Source organism: Sphaerodactylus townsendi, linkage group LG11 (genome assembly GCF_021028975.2).
Source record: "Sphaerodactylus townsendi isolate TG3544 linkage group LG11, MPM_Stown_v2.3, whole genome shotgun sequence".
In the NCBI taxonomy this organism is placed as follows: Eukaryota; Metazoa; Chordata; class Lepidosauria; order Squamata; family Sphaerodactylidae; genus Sphaerodactylus; species Sphaerodactylus townsendi.
In genome coordinates, this window is record NC_059435.1 from 20288566 (window position 1) to 20308598 (window position 20033).

The 20033-nt window shown below is 44.4% G+C and overlaps 1 protein-coding gene across 1 annotated transcript in view; it reads left to right on the forward strand.

Annotated features, from left to right (window-relative positions):
* The window catches only part of VPS41 (VPS41 subunit of HOPS complex), a 150733-nt gene that overhangs the window by 41400 nt on the left and 89300 nt on the right, over positions 1 to 20033 (forward strand). Inside the window, exon 4 of the mRNA XM_048511443.1 lies at positions 2433 to 2510. Coding sequence (XP_048367400.1) covers positions 2433 to 2510 — 78 coding nt within the window. The remainder of the gene's footprint in view (positions 1 to 2432; positions 2511 to 20033) is intronic.

Here is a 20033-nt window from a genome sequence, read left to right on the forward strand (position 1 = left end):
CTCTGTAGTTGGAACAGGTAACTAAAGTGCCAGAATGGGCTATATGATTTGCATAGCCAGCTTCTTTCCATTAACTTTTCTGCTGGAGGGGGAAATGAGATGCCACCTGTAAGCCCTTGCAACTACCCACTTGTATATCCTAATAGCAAAGTCTGACAAATAGGAGGATACTAGAATCTGGTGATTGGAGCTGTGAACAGGCAAAACAGATCTTTCTGCAAACCTGAAATCTAAATTTAAAAAAAACTTGTGGCAGTTAAAAAACTTCCCGAAAATAATAAATGGAGCGCCTGTAGCTTTAAGTGACAGATTCCCTCAGTGATTGTTGTTAAGCAACTACATCATTTTAAGGCTTGGATTCTGTGAGTAAAGCCAGGGAAAAGGGGGCAGGATGCTTTCCAGGGCTGTTTGGCCTCCTTGAGTGTTATGCAGATGGGCCTCACCTAATGGCCAGTATCACACAACTGGTCCATATTTTCCTAGGTAGAGGCTGGAGGGCAGAACTGAAGACAGAGGAGCAGGTAAAAATAGGGTGACTGTTGGGTGAGAAGAGAAGGGGCCATGGAAGCTTTCAAGTCCAGCTTTGCAAATGGGGGTGGGGTGCATGTGGAAATGGGGAGAACTCTTCCCATCTTAGCAGTCACCCTGCTGGCTCCCCCCTTTGCAAAACCAGGATCCCGCTTTACAAATGGAGGGAGGTGCCTGTGGAGATAGGGAGAACTCTCTTCATCTTCACAGGCACCTTGATGGCTACTCCTCTCGTTCCTGCCTTTACAAAGCTGGGATCCAGCTTTGCAAACGGGATTGTCTGTGGAGTTGGGGAGAACTCTCCCCACCTTCACAGACCCCCTGCTGCTCCTCCTTGGCAAAGCTGGGATGCTTGGAGGGTGCAATTTCAGTATTTTGTGTCAGGCCCCATTTCTTCTAGATATACTCTGTCCACGTTTCTTGCCCTGGGAACTCAGTTCTTGCCTGGAGCCCATTGTATTTTTTTTTCTCACAATAGGCTTTATTGCTAGTTGATGACTAAACTTGCAATAAGGCCTGTTGTGCAAAACAGTACAACAGGCTCTAGAAAACTGTTGTGTGGCAGACACAGCAGGGAGCCAGGGTCTCTCCAAATCAGTCATCAACATATGTATATGTTCTATTCAGTTTTTCAGAAAGCAGCAGTTAAAGATCCGAAGGGTCGGTTTTGAACCTTTTTGGAAAGTTTTTGCAAGGAACGGGCGGCAGGGGGAAAAGCGGCAGCTGTCACAGGTTTTTCTGGCAGAGTGGCCTTCCTTCTGCTAGGTTTATTTAGATCGGCCTTGGTTGTTTTTAAAAAATGGAAAAGATAGCCAAAAGCCAAAGATAGCATTGAGTGCTCAGCCGTTTGGTTTTTATCTGCAGACAGGAGAAAGCCGTGGGGGGTCTGTCTCCAGGTTTCTCCCATTCCCCTCACAGTGGGGCAAAGTAAAGGCTTCTCCAGCTGGCCCAACCTGGCTTTGCCCACCCCCTTCTTCTTTCAGGCGATCTGCAATGTTTCTGGAGCAATGTAGCCTTTAACAGTAGCATCACTTGTGGGGAGAAAAGGCACATGGTTCAGTCAAGGTGGGGACAGCAATGCTGTAAATCCATTGACAGCAGCACCCCCTCCTGTTTTTAAAACCGCCAGAACCAGCAGTCTCAGTTCTTGAAGTCACAGAGGCTGATGGGAATGGAAGAGCATTAGCATCCATGAAGGGCCAGACCCCTGCCCTCTTGGATGGTAATTTCCAACAGCCATGATGACTTCAAGAACTGAGTATTGCAGTCGCACATGCTCAGTCATGTCTCCCAAAATGGGGACTGATGGGATGTGCAGTCATGAGCTGTGAACAGGCAAAACAGATCTTTCTGCAAACCTGAAATCTAAAAAGAAAAAAAATGTGTGGCAGTTAAAAAAAACCCCAAAATAATAAATGGAGTGCCTGTAGCTTTAAGCGACAGATTGCCTCACTTCCTGGAGGCATGGAGGTCTGGCCCTCCTGGATGCTTATGGACTACACTTCCTGTCAGCCTCCACTTTAAAAAGTGAGTTGTCCGAAACACGCTGGGCTTTTATATAGTAGGATTAAACAGCGCCAGTCCCTGTGGAACTTTGGTCCTATTCTTTCTCACTCCACTCTTATCTCATGACTGCAAAGCTTATCCAGAAGCTTTTGACGCGGAATTTTAACTAAAGGTTTTTTGGAAATATGGGTGCATGTGAATTGTATCATCAATGTTTACATGCTGAACTCTCTCAAATATCTCCAAAATATTGCCGAGGAAGGATTTGACTTTACTGAAACAATACTGATTCTTCTTCTGTAGACCTCGTTCCTCCATGTACTGTGTGCTTCTTTGTGTGGTGGTGATGGTGGTATTTGGTTTGTTTTTATTACATGATTCTTCTCCTTTCTTCTCAGTTTTTGGCACTTGGGACACATTATGGCAAGGTTTATTTACTTGACGTGCAGGGGAACATCACCCAAAAGTTTGATATTGTAAGTATATTGTATTGTAAGTATAACTGCAGTCCTCACTTCCATGATTTTGTAACTCTTCTCTGTGCCCCTCAGTTGACCATTCACATTGCTGTATGACCTGGTCTCAGAAAACTTACCAGCATGGCGCTCCATGTTTCTGCATAATGGGAATCCTTGCATTTCTATTTATCCAGCATTAGGGTTGATAGCAGGTGTTTGGAACAGATCCAGAAGCATAATTTTAGGGCTACTATCTGTTCATAATTGTTGCCTATCTCTCCTTATTTTGGGAGTAGGTAAGAATACAGTTGTGGGGTGAGTTTGCCAGTGATGAAGGGAAGGGAAACTGCGCCCAGGGCATGAGCTGCCTGCACACCCCCTCCTGCCCTGCCACACCCCTCCCCCCGCCACGTGACAGTAATGGCGGCGCCCAGGACAAGCCGCCCCGGATGTTCCCATTGCTGCTACGCGTCTGGAGTTTGCTCATATTTTCGTGAAATCAGAACTATCAACAAATTTCATTCAGGTTTGCCTTAATTTTGAAAAAAATATTTTCGAGGGAAAAATGCTTTTGGAGATTTTTAAAGAACAAGTTATTTGTACATCTGTAATGCAAAAAGGTTCTAAATTCTCTGTCAAAACCGAAATTTTGGTATGAAGTAACGAATTTCTGTATGAAGTAACAAATCGGTAGCAGAAGCAACTGTGCTTCTGACTGGCCTGTCACAATCATTAGACAGCCAGGACCACAGAGAATTAATAAAACAAAAATATTTTCAAAGTATGTAGAAGCAAATGGTTGTATTCAAATATTAACTAAGTGAAACTGTGTGAAAAGTTATAGCAGGCTGCAATAATTCCCTTGGCATCTGAATTATTTAATTCCACTCTCATGGTTAATGGTTGAATTCTCCATAATTTGCCAGGTTAAGAGATGAACACTCTGGTTGTATTTAGATATGAGTAGCTGCAGTTAAATTCTGATCATATGTGACCACAGCCCCTCTCTCCTCCTTTCATGTGTGGAACTTCATGCAAAATGTTCTGGTCTGGTCTGGTCTAGTTGGCCTGTGATATTCAAAGGCCTTAAAGAATTGGAGTTTTTTGCACAAAGAGGGAGGTGGGAAGAGAGATGGACCCACACAAGCAAGCCAACAAGCTCTGTTAGTGCATAACTGCATTTGAAGACAGGGGTTGAAAAAACTGAGAATTTGGGGTGGAGCCTCTGAAGGGGAGAGACCTCAGTTGGATATAATGCCACAGAGACCACCTCTAAAGCAGTCATTTTCTCCAAGGGAATGAGTCCCTGTTGACCGGAGATCAGTGGTAATTCTATGAGATCTTCAGACTCCACTTGGAAATGAGTAACCCAACAAACTGCAGTTTGTTGCAGTATCAGGAATGAATGTGAATGGGCACTGTTTTTTTGGGGGGGGGGGGGGATATGATACATGCCACAAAGCAACAGTTAGTGAATGCAGGACGCTCTTAAGGAGTGCTTGGGGGAAAATATTTGGTGCCAATGTTGAGTATTTTTCTCCACTGGACAGCTGATGAGATGGGAAGGGTTGTTTAAATTATTAGAAGTATGGGGTAAATATCTCCCCCTTCCACTCTCTCTCTCTCTCTTATGTCATTTTCCAATGGGTGGGTCCTTGGATTCCTAAAGACTCTTTGATGGTGCTTGGACCTGGTGCACTGTTTGAGTTTCACAGATGTAGAAGAAGAAGAAGAGTTTGGATTTATATCCTACTTTTCTCAACTGTAAAGAGCCTTAAAATGGCTTACAAATTCCTTCCCTTCCTCTCCCCTCAACTTGACACCTTGTGAGATAGGTGGGGCTGAGAGAACTGTGACAAGCCTAAGGTCACCCAGCAGGCTTCACATGTAGGAATGGGGAAACAAATCCAGTCCGCCAGATTAGAGTCCACTGCCGTTATGGAGGAGTGGGGAATCACACCCAGTTTAGACTCCACCAGCTTTTATCCATTACACCACATTGGCTCTCTGTTGTGTAGACTTCTGTCTTGTGTGAAATGCAACAGGAACATCCATTACGTATGTGATTAAAGTGCCGTCAAGCCACATTATGGCAACCAATTAGGATTTCAAGGCAAGAGACTAACAGAGCCATTGCCTTCCTCTGATCTGACCAGATCAGGTCTGGGCCATCCAAGTCACAGGTGTCAAACTGGCGCCCCCTCCAAATGTTATGGACTACAGTTCCCATCATCCCCTGCCAGGATGATGCTGGCAGGGGTTGATGGGAAGTGTAGTCCATAACATCTGGAGAGCCACGCGTTTGACACCTATGAAAGCCAATATAAGGAACTGGAAATGGCAGTTCTAGCTAAGTGGCTGGTATAGCTGCCACTCGGCACGTGCCGTATCTAATTGCAGAATGGGAGGAAAGCCATGAATACACTCATGATTGGAAACGACTCTTCTGCATACTTTGGACCTTTCGGGCCCCTGTTGGGCACGGCAGCTCATTAGCTTGACTATTGTTGGTTGTTAGTGTGTGCGTCCTATCATATCGAAATGCCAAAAGTAATTGAAAATTGATTGATTGTCTTGCTACTTCAGTTTATCTACTGCAAATATATAAAGCTAATATTTTATGTGAATGTCCTGGAGCTTGGTCTCTTAAGGGATTGTATTGATTGAAGGAGAAAGAGGATGGGGTTTGTTTTATTATTATTATTGTGGTTTCCTGGAAGCAAGGAGAACAAGTACAGTGGCTGAATTTATTTAAAGTCATATTCTGAAGCATAAAATATACTTTTGTTACATGACTAGCTTGTACGTATCTGCTGTGGAAGAAAAATATATATGCAGAGTATATCTAATATAATCTCTTACAAGTGGAAGGGGTTTTTTTTGTTCTGTGTGTAATTTTTTAAGCCATCGTCTACACTTGTCAAAGTATCTGTCCCACAGTGTTGATGTGCTTGCAAAATGGCACATGTGTTCCGGTGCTTACACAGCACTATTTCACCCGAAAGGCAAAAGGTTACATTTGTTTTAAAACATTTTTTTTAAAAAAAAATCTAATTACATATTTGGTACTTCCCACACTACTCACAATGCACATCTGGGGGAAAAAAACTGTTTGATGGAAATTTTATATATTGCTGTGGTCAGAGTGACAGGGACCTTACTAGATATTAGTGTAAGTCATTTTGATGGTGCTGAGGTTCTTTTAATGTAGATGATGTGACCCTTGGCTGCAATAAACTTCCCAAGATTGATAGGGACACACAGAGGTCTAGGAAGTCTGTGGGGTGGCCCTTGTCAATATGAAAATACACAAACACACCAGAGCCCTCAGATGTGCTTGAGAGCTGCTTAATTGGGGTATAAATTACTGTTTATAGATAGAATAGGTCTGTTTGTTGTTTATTTTTCCTTCCCCCCCCCCCCCGCTTTAATTATTGTTTTACAGAAAGTAATGGTTATTCTCATTCCCACACAGTTGTTTTTCTTAAATTCAACCTGATCTCGTGCGCTTGAGTCCCTTTTTTACTGGTTTGGCAGCTTCCATAAGTTATCTATAGCACATGCCTTATACTGAGCCGAAGCATTGATTCCACTCTAAGTGGAAATGGCTCTCCACAGACTCTGGCACGTGTCTTTACGAGATCTACTATCTATCTAAGGTCCTTTCCTTGGAAATGGCAGAGATTCAGTCTCGTCCCTTATGCAAGTGAGCGCAAGTTTCCTTTTCCAGAGAAGCCTTTTCCAGAGAAGTTTCCTTTCCCAGAGAAGCCCTGTGCTCTATTTTACATGTTGTTCACCGCCCTGAGCCCTCCGGGGGAGGGCGGTATATAAACCTAATATATAAACCTATAAACCTATATATATAAACCTATAAACCAATAAATAAATGAGCCGTCTTCAGGGTGTTTTGTCACCTTGCAAAGCAGGAGAGCATGCTGCCTGTGATCTTCTCAAATACCTGCAGCTACCATTTTGTGTGAATAGGGGAATACATGTATTTTCCAGCTTTGGGAGACACTAAAAAAGCTTGTAGAGTTTGGGCCTGTTTGTTCATTTAAGGGTTTCTGATTGCATGTACCAAAGTTGGGAAATCTCCCTGTTATCCTACTTACACAAAATGGTGGCCACACATATCAAGAGGATCATATGTATTGCAGAGCCAGACTTGTAACACCTGAAAAGGGCTTCATTGGAAAAAGAAACAGGCGCAGGGTACCAAAGAGCAGAACTCTGTATGTTAGTGCAACAAAAGATCCCTTTCCGGAGCTTCTTCAAGAACATAGTGCGGCAGCCTAAGGTGGATTCAGATTTGAAACTTGGGACATGTTTGCTGCATTCTTAATTAACTAATGATTATTCCAGCTTTCTTTCTTTTTGCTCTTCTTCCTCAGCCTGGCTCCTTCTTTATCAGTGACACCTGCTTAAGATTAACTGATACCTGTTTCGGATTCCGAGCATTTGACAAACTGGCGTTCTCTTGTATTAGGGTTCAGTGCCTTGAGTGAGATGAAATGTGTCAAATGAGTTGAAAATTATGACTTAAAGGCAACAGGGAAGAAAAGCCGGCTAACTCCACTGACAAAGGAGGACGGCGAAGCGATTTACAGCATATTAATTCCGAACGCCTCTCTTCCTTTCCTCAAAGACTGCCTACAATTTATTAATATAATTATTGTCTCAACTGACATCCTTTCAGATTAAAGAGTTGTAGATACGGGAGCTGTACAAACATATTTAGCTAAGTAACAAATCAAAGATGCTTTTAGGGACCGAGAACTTGCCAGGTGTTTTAATAAATGCGTATTTAGAACGAGTTCAATAACAAGAACTGGCTTGTGCCAAAAAAATCCTCCTGCTTTGCTTCGAGAGGAAGAAACATCAACTGCTTTATAAGCAGGGTTAGTTTTTAAAATATTTAATAGTTAAGTAGCGTGGAAACAAATTTAAATATCTTGTGTTTTAAGCCATTCTTTGGAAGGCAAGAAATTGAAATCTTCTTACCATGTAACTCTTTCAAAACCATGCATGAATGGGGGATTTTTTTAAAAAAAATGCAGCATAAAATATTGAAGACTCACCCCTTTGCCATAGAATGTTTTAACATGTGTTTTCTGCAGTCCTTCCAGGCTGTGACTTTATTTTTAAATATTTTATGGTGTTGGGAACTAGGGAAAAAAATTGTTTAATCAGAATGGCAGAAACCAGGTTTACCTCTTTGCAACCTTGAAAACTCAAGGGTAGTTTTTAGGGCATTGTTAAAGTTTCAGCGTTTAAGAACATAAGAAGGACCCTGCTAGACAAAGCCCCCGCTTCATCTGGCCCCAGGTTCTGTTTCTAACAGTAGCCAGTCAGATTCTTTTGGAAAGTTGAGAAGCCAGGAACGAAGTAGAGTTGCCAGCTCCTGATGATGAAAGTCCATGCCAAAACATGTTGTGGAGTTTTGCAGGTGGAGCCTTGGGGGGGGGGGCAAGGTATGGGAAAAGGAGGACCTTAGCAGGGTATGATGCTGAGCGTTAAGGCTGTGAACTTGACCTTTAAGGCCAGACGAATAGCAAGGGGGAAAAGTGCCCGGTGCACCGGTGCATCCTTCGCCCCATCCCGGAAAGGCCACGCCACACCCCACAGGGGTGTCGTGCCACACCCCGGAACACCCTTGTCCCACACCCCACAGGGGCGTTGTGTGCCCCGCCCCTGCCCCATCCCCTTGGAGCTACACCTCTGTGAGTGGTCTTGGACCTATATAACTTAAGGACCGCCTTTCCACATATTGACCAATTAGATCCCTCCGCTCCTCGGAGGAGAACCTACTGGTAATCCTCGCCCGAAAACTATCCGGCTGGCCTTGACTAGAGCCAGGGCTTATTCTGTCCTGGCCCCTACCTGGTGGAATATGCTGCTGCATGAGATCTGAGCCCTGCGGGATTTGAGTGCTTTCCACAGGGCCTGTAAGACGCAGCTATTCCACCGGACTTTTCCTGGAGGCCAACCGGGCTAACATTTTTATTGGCCTCCAGGGACTAAAAACGGGGGTTTGAAGTCGTCATCTTGTTTATTTTAAGGCTATTCTGTAATTGTTATTGCTGTTTTTTTTAATATTATCGGGATTCTATACCCGTTTTAATTGGGGTTTTATGTTTCTGTATTGTCGCCCAGAGCCTTTCAGGGATGGGCGGGTTAAAATTAATTAATTAATTGATTGATTAAATAAAAGGTATCCTCTAAAGCAGTGGTTCCCAACCTGGGTACATGTGCTCCCAGGGGCACACACCAGAGCGTTTGGGAATATGTGCAAAACATTACATAATGGACTTGTTAATATGGGGGTACAACTTTAGGAAAATTGCTTGCCAGGGGGTAAGTGAGTGAAAAAAGCATGGGAACCCCTGCTCTAAAGCATCCATGTTATCCAAAGGAACTGATCTGTCACCAGGAGATCAGTTGTAATTTTGGGAGGTCTCTGGCCCTCATGTGGAAGGCGAAGAAGAGTTTGCATTTATATCCCCCTTTCTCTCCTGTAAGGAGACTCGGGCTCCTTCTGCATACCATGTTTCCCCGAAAATAAGACAGGGCCTTATAAAAATTTTTGCACCAAAAGATGCATTAGGGTTTATTTTCGGGGTAGGGCTTATTTTAGGGAAAATACAGTACCTTCACAATTCATTAAGGCGAGCTCTCGGCAGCCCTGTTGCTTCCCCATCACATGTGATGCAAGCTGCATCCTCATTGGCTGGGAGCACCCTGCTGGATCACACCATCCTGATCTGTAACTACCAGTAGGGCTAATTTTTGGAGTAGGGCTTATATTTTAAGCCTCCTCCAAAAATCCTGAAAAATCATGATAGGTCTTATTTTCGGGGAAACACGGTATGCAGAATAATGCACTTTCAATCCCCTTTCAATGCACTTTGCAGCTGTGCGGGATAGCGAAATCCACTTGCAAACAATGGTGAAAGTGAACTGAAAGTGCATTATTCTGCATGTGCGAAAGGGGACTCAGAGGGGCTTACAAGCTCCTTTTTCTTCCTTTCCCTACAACAAATACCACAGGGCGAGAAACGGGAGCGCCCCAGAAGGCCGTGCACTCCTGCGGCCGCGCGCACGGGAGGCTGCCGCACTGCCTTGCGCCCCAGAAGGCAGTGCGGCAGCCTTCCAAAAATCGGGACACTTGACAAAACCCGCAGGACAAATTGTTTTAAGGCGGGACTGTCCCGCCAAAAGCGGGACGTCTGGTCAGCCTACCATTACCCCATGTTGGCGACCCCAGGATGAAGTCATGTGAAACATGGGACTGCCCTTTAAAGCTGATTAGAAACGACAGCAGGTAAAGCACGCAGCAGTACCTTTGTTGAAGGTATACATCCAGACCAGACTCCGATGGGACAGTACTTGGCTCATTTTGGCCTTTGGACTTTTTCTGGACGTGGAGATTCATGACAAATAAATGTATACTCCATAAGGCTGTTTCTCTCTCTTTAAAGCCCCCTGTGGACATGAGAGGCTAACAGAGTGTCATGCATCAAGACATGTTACACAGTCCTGGTTTCTCAACAGGCTATGTTTTTGAGCTACAAGAAATGTTGAGGATGAGCTAGTGCTTCAGAATTCCTTGATGAGATTATTTGTTAAATGTCACTCACTTTTTAAAGAGTTCCCCACCACACCGTAGTCACCACCCATTTCAGTCAGCTCTCACTTACCCCCCATGGCACAATTTTTCCTCGTGCCCTCCCCCTTTGATGTGTTCCATGGTTTATGGTGACCCCAGTGCAGTTTTACATTTGCCAGAAAAGAAATTTTTTCTCAGTGTTATTACTCTAGAGAACATAAAAGGTAGCTAATTGCTGTCAGTGAAATAATGCTTCATTTTCCCTCCCACAAAACAAGAAAGCCTACTGGTATTGATTTAGATAAGAAAGATTTTTACTTCAGATTTTACTTTCCTATACGTTCATATTCAGCGTTTCACATGCTTTGACAGGCTGTGTAAATTTTTCTGTTGACTACTCTAACTGCATCATTTCAGTTGTCACTGTTGGTAGCAAACCCGGTGGAATGCCAACCAGGCTGCAGAGTGGAATGTTTACATGCTTTTAAAAAAATACGGTGTACTAGCTATTCACCCTGTGGGCACAGTTTGAAAAAAGTTAGTAGGAGCTAAGACTCATTGAATCCAATCAGTTAACATTCATTCAGTTTCCTCTGTCATGGAAATGAGGTTGTCAATTTAGTAACAGCTGGACCTATCGGCATTTAGCCATGATTGTCATATACTAGATGTGCATCTTTATGTATATTTATTCATTATTTATTATCAGACTTTTATACCGCCCTTCCCCCAAAGGGCTCTGGATGGTGTACAACAGAGTTAAAACAACATTAATAGAGCATGAAACAACACAATTACATAGAATTACAGCTCTGCAGAACATAATATTAAAACCCCATAAAACATCGTATTATACAAAACAAATAAATTGGCGTCCAGCTTAAAATCTTATAAAACCCTCCCAAGAAAAGAGAGAAAGAGAGCGGGGCCCCGTAGATGTTAAGGGGCCCAGAGGAGAACAGAAGAGGGCACACATCAGTGGCCAGCCCCCCCCCCAAAAAGCCCAGTGGAACAACTCGGTCTTACAGGCCCTGCGGAACTCACCGAGATCCCGCAGGGCCCAGACAGCTGGTGGTAGAGTATGTGGTACTGAAGATGCAACCGCACGTGAATTTCCAGTGGTCTTCTGTGTGTTAGGGCTGGCAAAATGGGATATGCTTTCTTTAATTTAATTTATTAATAGTCCACCTTTCTCACTGAGGCCCTTTCCGCACAGGCCATTAACAGCGCCCTAGGGACGGCAAAAACGCCGTCCCCAGGGAGCTGTTCGCACAGGGGGGCACAGCTGCTGCGCAGCTGCGCCGCCCTCACGCCTCCCGAGCGGCGTGAAGCTGCCGTTTTCCGACCTCGCTTCCCCAGCGAGGTTTTCGGAAAATGGTGGCTTCGAGCACTGCAGCGGCTCGAATGCGCCCTCCCTCCCCCCTTTCCACTGTTCACCTACCATTTCTGTGGCTGTCCGGCGCGTCGCCGAGGCCTGGGGACATGCCCCCCTGCCCTGCGACACTGGAGCAGTCGTGCAGGGCAGGGGGGGGCGTGTCCCCAGGCCTCGGCGACGCACCGGACGGCCACAGAAACGGCAGGTCGACTGAGCGACGGCGCTCCGCGGCGCCGTCTTCCCAGAGGGGTTGGGTCGGCATCATGTACGCCGACCCAACCCCAATCGTGGCCGTGCGGAAATGGCCTGAGATTCAAGGCAGATTAAACAGCCAGTAAAAAACCCAACCAGAGGAAAAATTAGAACAAAACATTTAGTAACTTAAAATTATTTTCATAAAACAATCCCCAGGCTGGAAGCAGACTGAAAAAACCCGTCTACAGCATCACAATGTGGAAAGATCCAATCCCACATTTAAAAACCTGGGGGGAAAAGAAGTGTTTTGGCATGACACCTAACCAAATGTAGAGTAGAGGCAGGTTGAACCTTAAGTTTCCACCACTGAAAAAGTCGTGTCCCTGGTTGCCGCTCATGTCAACTCTGCAGGTGGTATTATTCGTGTATCTAACTTCCAACAATAGCATGGCTGCCACATTTTGAACCAGTTGAGGTTTCCAGACAGTGTTTTAGATAGCCAGCTGTTTACTTATAGTTTGTAAAAGTTTCTAACGGTCCTGAACTAGCATTTTAAAAACTACCTGGTGTACTCTGTCAAATTGTACTGACCAGTGATAGCGCCAATGGGGTGGGGGTGGGGCGATGGCGAGGATGTGGACGGGGCAGGGCAGGGCGGGCAGCGCTGCAGCAGGGGTACAGGGCACGCGCGTCCCCTGGGCGCAGTTTTTCCTTGCTCCACACCTGGTACTGACAAAAACAATTGATCCCTTAGTACAGTGGTTCCCAAACTTATTTGGCCTACCGCCCCCTTTCCAGAAAAAATATTACTTAGCGCCCCCTGGAAATTAATTTTTTTAAATTTTAATAGCAATTAAACAGAACGATATATGTATTAATGTTTCTACCTGTGGCCATCACCGCCCCCCTGGATTGCTGCAGCACCCACCAGGGGGGGGTGGCGCCCACTTTGGGAATCACTGCCTTCGTATAACCGAATATCTAAGAATGCATTTTCAAATATTTTCTTTCACATCCCCTTGCAACCATTGTTTTTTTTCTTTTTCAAACCTAAAGAGTCCCATTGTATAAGACAACCGTAGCCTACCTGTTTGTTTCTGGCTTCCTAATGTAATCCTATTTCGTTTATATTGCCTTGCTTTGTTGGCCTACGCTCTTCTTACCCAGTGACGGAAATATTTAGTGGCAAAAGTCGCTTGTGCGGGTGAACACAGATCCCTATTACATGTTGATGAGGACTCTAGCAGCGTTGTCACCTTGCTCGTAGACCTATCGCTGCAAGGTGTACGTGAACTCAGCAAAATGAGGGCATATTACCTTTTGGTGTGTTCCTGGTTGTAGAAGCCAGCAGAGTTAAAGAGCTGGGCACAGCATAGCCTTTTAACGGAGGAGAGGCTTATAAGATAGATGTGCGTTTTCTAAATCCCAACAACCTTTTGAAAGTATTGGGGGGATTTGGAAAGGATTGGCTCCTAAGAAGCGAGTATACTGCTGGATTCCTTGAGCGAATTTCCCCACTTCCCCAAAACGCCATTTTATGCCTCTGCCTTCTATTTTTCCTGTAAAAGAGCTGGAGAATGGATAAAGCTGCAATAATTTCTCAAGGCTGGATAGCTGTTTAAAAGTTGCAAGGTTCCTAACCTCTAATGGTGCTTCTTCCAGGCACGACTAATGGTGGTCTTGATGCTTTCGAATCAGATTTATTTTGAACTCTGCCTCCCTCCTCACTTCAATATTGTAGCACAAGCTTGGCCTTGGTCTCCTTACAAGCTTGGCCTTGGTCTCCTTGCAGACCATAGTTTAGACCCAGCAGAATGTTTTCATGCAACGGAAGAGCTTTTGCCTATGGAGAACAACAGTTTTTCTTCACACCTTTTTGCAGCAACCCAAGACTTCAGTACTGTTCAGGGGAGTCCGAATTGCAGTCTGTGGCAGAAATCTTCCCACTTGTAGGAATACATCCCTGTGTTACCACACGAAGCCGATTTTTTTCCCCTGGGATTTTTCACTTCTGACAGGGATTTTTTGTTCAATAGGCATAGCTGAAGGATCTACTCATGGGGTTTCTTTTTGGGTCTCTAATGATGTAACGTTCCATTCTTTTCCGTATTCGAGAGCAGTGCCACACCCAGAAAGAAATTTGAGGGAACTGCATTTTGGGCTGCTTCGAGATGGGTTTAGATGGTGACTATATTTGGTGCAGATGAAAGTGAAAGCCTTTGTGTGTATTTTATTTCTTTCCTTTTTCATATTGTTACTTTCTGTTTTTGAATATTTTAAAATGTATTTTAATAAGTCTTAATAGTAATAAAAAATATCCTCCCCCCCATGACCTAGATTGAGATCCCCTAGCATAATGCTCACGGGTGCTGTGGCACCTGCAGACACCTTTCCAGTGCGCACCAAATGTTGTTAGATAGTGGGTGAAGCCAGGTGGGACTTTTGCCTGGCAAGGCTTCTGATTGGCCACTGGAGGTTGGATTCGCTGTACATATTTTTAAAGTGTTCCTTCGGCAGCTGCTGACCCCGCAGCACAAAGATTTTCACTGTTAATTAAAGTAATCTGGGTGTTAAAAATAATATTTTGAAGTGCTACATTCACTTGGAAAAGACATCCTGTTGCACAGCGATTCTGTCTGAAACATTGAAGAGTTATGATTACTGTTAGGCATAATGTCTCTTCTTGATGCTTTGTAGTTTGCTCTGCCTTCTGTGGCAGCCATTTTGTGGTTGCACCCAACACCTTGTGTCAGAATTCCAAAGGTTCCTGTAGCCTCTAAAATAAGGTGACCAGATGGTCACCTTTGTGAACCAGGACGGGGGTAGGTGGCTGCATGCGCACGCAGCCGCAGGAGCGCACTGCCTTCTGGGGCTTGCCTTTTCCCGCCCTGTGACAGGGCGGGAAACGGCAAGCCCCAGAAGGCCGTGCTCCTGCGGCCGCGCGGGCGGGAGGCTGCCGCACTGCCTTGCGCCCCAGAAGGCAGTGTGGCAGCCTCCCAAAAATCGGGACAATTTAAATAACCCGTGGACAAATTGTTTGAAGGTGGGACTGTCCCGCCAAAAGCGGGACGTCTGGTCAGATTACTCTAAAAGGTTGTGAAACCCTGGCCTAGAACTTTCATTATTTATGGAGTGATGTGGAAGAGACGTATCTATGTGATCTTCAGGACCTGTTTACTGACCTGATGATGTGTTGAAGAGGAAATAGCTTTGGCTCTTCTCCTACCACTTTGCTCAGTAAAACTTGAATGTGAGTGACTCGAATGTAATGTGGCTGTCTTCAGGTAGAGCCACTAATGTTAAGTAGCCCCTACCTCCTGAGGAAGGCTTCTTAGACCACAAGAAATATTCATATTTTTCTGGGTAAAGTGGTAGCCCATATGCAAGGGTGTTGTAATTTTGAAGCTTTTCACATTTAGACCAACCACAATTTTAAAAAAGGTTTTGTACAAAAACTCTTCACCACCAGTTCTGTTCAAGCCTCACAGTCATTGAAAAAAAATCACTTCATTTGTACTTTACCTTTCTCCTCAGTGGAGAAAGGTAGGGTACAAATGGAACGCTTATCATTCTCCATTCCTCTATTTTATCCTCACAACAGCCTTGTCATGTAGGCCGACAGGAGGTGACTGGACCCAAGGTCATCCCACAAACTTCCATGGCAGAGTAGCTAATTCGAACCCAGGTCTCCAGATCCGAATCCAGTGCTCTAACCACTACACACCACTGGCTCTATAGGAAAAGGATAGATAAGGAATGCAGGCGGTGGATACTTAATCCTAGGCTTTAACGTCCCTACTCCAAAACAACCTCATTCAGAATCATTTCAGAATGCTGCCGTTAATAAAATGTTGTTTTCATTTAGATGTTTTCCAAGTGAGAAAGTCAAAAGCAATGAAACTAAAACAGGACAACACTTGTTATGGAAGGTGACATTAATGATGGCCTTGCTGCCCTTGGTTGCCATTAAAAAACTTCAACTGTGAATCCTGAAGAATAAAACATGACATGTCAAAGAAATAACATGATGAACAAAGCACATGCTTATGACAATCCTTTCTTCCCGAAGGGAGCAGCGGTATGGTTGGTAATGAACTTTGGGTGGCTAACAGTTTTAGCCCTAATAGGAAGCTGAACCTTATTCATTTTAGAAGTCATCCCCGGGGCTTGCGAGTGCTTATTATTGCATCCGTAATGGAATGCTAAGTAATTCAGAGAGAATTTGTGGTGAGCATTCCTTTCTTTTTTCTTTTTTATTAAAGGACATCTGGTGTGTGTGTGTGTGTGTGTTTCTTCTCCCTCCCACCCTTTTAGTAAATTACAGCTCAGATAAAACCTTGTTTCTCATTGGGCTGAAAAGTTTATGTGGGTTTGAATGTTCTATGACACACTTCCAACATTTTTTTTAAAAAAAATGCATTTTATACAATAGATTATAAAACACTAGTGACTGTCACGTGTCTGCAGCATTTTGATAACAGGTTGAAAATATAATGTAAAATTCTAGGGGAGGCATATTGGACCATTTTATTGCAGTGGAAAAATCTGGAAACAGTTATATTTTACATTTCTGTGTTGTTTTCAAGTGTTCAAAAAAGCTTGCAGACACCATATGGTTGTAATTCCTACCCTATGAGGTAAGAATTGAAAATAGGAAGGGTAAAAGGGGGGGGGGATTGGCCCGAGGAGACCTTAGTGAGACCATGGCAGGAGTTGGATTCAGATGGGATATTTCCCGATTTGCAGTACTCTCTCATCACCACAGTGCTACCCCAGTTCTGTATGGTTAAAGGGATAATGTCACTGAAGATCATTCTAGACCCTACAAAGTTCAGTTTTCCTTGCGACTTGGACAGCAGTCTATATGGCCTTCTGTGTGGTAGGGTTGCAAGGTCTCCTGCCATAGCTCCACCACCACCATCACTCTCTCGGCTGGCCGGAGAAAAATAAATTTAAAAACACACTTCTGGTACAATGGCATCACCTCACTTTTGGGGAAAATCCAGAAGGGACATCATGCTTCTTTAGGAATAAGAGGAAACTATATGGTGTAACAGAGAGGTTTGGGCTACAACTAGAGGCTTGACAACATTTCCAGGTTTTGCCCAGAAGTGACATAACATTGTGATATTTGGCACCCTGTGCCTCTTCCCCCAAATTCCTGCCAGTTGCTGGCCACTGGCTGACTGACCTACCATAGGGACAAAGATTGGGAGTATGCCTATGGGCTTGCAAGTTTCCTGGTTCATTCGTACAGGTCAACTCCCTCCTCCAATCCTGGGCTCTTCTAATTATATTTTGCTATTATGTGAGAATCACGTGAAGTTTCTTAGCTTTAACCTTCACACCAATCTTTGGCTCATTCCGCACATGCAGAATGATGCACTTTCAAACTGCTTTCAGTGCTCTTTGAAGCTGTGCGGAATGGCAAAATCCACTTGCAAACAGTTGTGAAAGTGGTTTGAAAACGCATTATTTTGCGTGTGCGGAAGGGGCCTTAGAGTGTACTTGCCAAGTGTAAGAGAGGGTTTGGGGGACAAGAACTTTCGTATGGTTTTCTGCACCATGCAGGTGTCAGCTAGACCTTAGCCACTTTTTTCAGTAATTTTTGGGTACAAGTTTAAAAATCAGGAAAAAATTTGGGAAAGCTGAAAAAGGTCAGTATCCTGTATCAGCTTTTTTGGCTTTCCTGAAAATGTTTGGGTTTTTAAAGCATTTGGCTGCGCAGGCCCCCCTCCCCACGTGAAGCAAGTACGTAAGTGAGGAGGGTGAATGGAAAAGCTACTGTTGAGCTACAGTCATGACTTCAACTGGTGATGTTCTTAATGGATCAACAGTAGCTTTTCCATACGGAGGGGCCCCTTCGTAGCTGAATGGAGGGGCCACCTCAGCCGATCTCAGCATTCAACTGTGCGGGGCTCGTATTTTTTGTGGTCAGCTTTTAAAACCTGAAAATTTTTAGGTCTTTTAAAGCTGAAACCAAAAATTATGGGGAAAAGTTGCCCAGGCCTATCCTGACCCTGCAGTTGCCCAGGCCTATCCTGACCCTGCAGACAGCCACGAAAGCTGGAAAAAACAAATTTTATTGAGCTTTCTCAGAGCCTTTTTTTGTCATTTGGATTTATCAAATGATCTACCCTAGTTTCAAGTAAGGATCTTCATAATGGATCCAAGACTTTGCCATGTTTGAATATGATATCCAGGCTACTTAACTGCTATCCTGGACGTTTTGAGGAAGTGCAGTTTTCATGCAACGAAAGCATGTTCTGTTTAAAGTTTGGAGCCTCACACTTCTCATGCTTGCGCAGTCATAGTTCGTAAACATTTCCTGTTGAGTATCCGTCCTCAGATCTAATCTTGCTTTCAAATAAATGTCGAGGCTTCTTTTTACACTGTTCATTTGTATATATGAGCTGCCTCAAGAGGGTGTTTTAAACAATGATTGTGAGGCCCAGATAGAATTTCATGACAAATGTGTAATGGATGTACCTCGACAACAAACTAACAAAAAGCCATTTGCTTGATCAAAATGCGGTGGGAAATTAGCACCCCTTTGAAACCACACACGTAGATGAGAAGTCTGTTTGGCAAGTGTTTAGTCTCCTTCGGACTTATTCCATGCTCTCTGAACGCGTGTGGATAGGAGCAGGATTGTACCCACCGGCTTTTTCCTACTTCTTAGCATTCAGGTGAAAATCTAGTGTAGCCCCTGCAGGCACAGGTGGTACTGCTGTGGTCAGGAATCTGTTTATTGCTGCATAATTTAAAGGCATGTAGGAGAACTGCTCTCTGTATGTGTGTGTAAAGGAATGTGGTCAATTGGCATGACTCTGCTCCCTTCTCTGTGCATTCAGGAGTGGCGTAGTGGTTAAGAGCAGGTGCATTCTAATCTGGAGAAACCGGGTTTGATTCCCCGCTCTGCCGCCTGAGCTGTGGAGGCTTTCTGGGGAATTCAGATTAGCCTGTGCACTCCAACACATGCCAGCTGGGTGACCTTGGGCTAGTCACAGTTCTTCTGAGCTCTCTCAGCCCTGCCCACCTCACAGGGTGTTTGTTGTGAGGGGGGAAGGGCAAGGAGATTGTCAACCCCTTTGAGTCTCCTGCAGGAGAGAAAGGGGGGAAATAAATCCAGTAAATGTGCAGATGAACAGATGAAGAGAGTTGCTCTCTTTTGGAGTTGCTAGTTCCAGATTGGGAAATTCTTTGAGATTGGGAGATGAAGCCTGGGTAGGGTGGGGTTTAGGGAGGCCAGTGGCCACTGCAGAGTACAATGTAGTAAGGTTCACCTTCTGAAGTGGCCATTTTCTCGAGGAGAACTAATCAGCATCCTGGAGATCAGTTGCAGTTCTGTGAGATGCCCAGTCCCAACAACCTTAAATACCATCTTGCATTCATCTCTGACCTAGCCATAGCACCAGGCACCCATAATCCGAAAAATAAATTTGTGGGCTTCTTGCTTCTCTGTGTGCAAATTGTTGCTGTGTTAGAAAACTTCCAACCCAGCATGGTGTCGTGATTAAGAGCAGTGGACTCTAATCTGGAGAACTGGGTTTGATTTCCCACTCCTCCGCATGAGCAGCAGACTCTAATACAGTGAAGTGAATTTGCTTCCGTGCTTCTCCATTCCAGCTGGGTGACCTTGGGCTAGTCACAGTTCTCTCCAAACTCTCTCAGCCCCACTTACCTCACAGGGTGTCTGTTGTGGGGAGAGGAAGGGAAAGGAGTGTGAGTCTCCTTTCAGGAGAGAAAGAGGATTATAAATCCAAACTCTTCTTCACAGTCCTAAACTTTTGGAAACCTGAGCACTTGACATACATTCACTATGTGTGACATGGCATTTAGCATTATTCAAGTCAAGTTATTCCCGAAAACAGTTTCTTTCCCAGTGCAACTGAAGATTTCTGTGTAGTATTTGCCAAGGGTTCCTTAGAGTTGTGTTGTATCAGTTATTGAATTTGGCCAAGTTATTCGTAACAGAATGTGATGGTTTTTAGGCTAAGCTGCCCTGCAGATTTTGAGGAAAAGCTGTGAAATCTGAACTTTATTTCAAAGAAACACATTTGAGTACATAATGGGATACTGTGCTAGGGTGATGCTAGGATTAGCCGACACTGTTTTTTACAAAATTGAGTCGAAACACTTTCCTTGCAAGAGTGTAATCAGCAGGTTCCTCCTGAAGCAAAATGCAGTTTGCTGTAAGTATTATTGAACACCGGTTTGCTTTTCACACTCCTAATCTGTATGTTGCATGCTTGTTAGCTGTGGCTAAAAGGCATGAAGTCACAGTCAACTATTAAAAAAATGTTTAGATTTCGGGCTTGCCAGTAACGGCTTCTTCCCCTGGACCGGGAGCAGAAATCCAGTC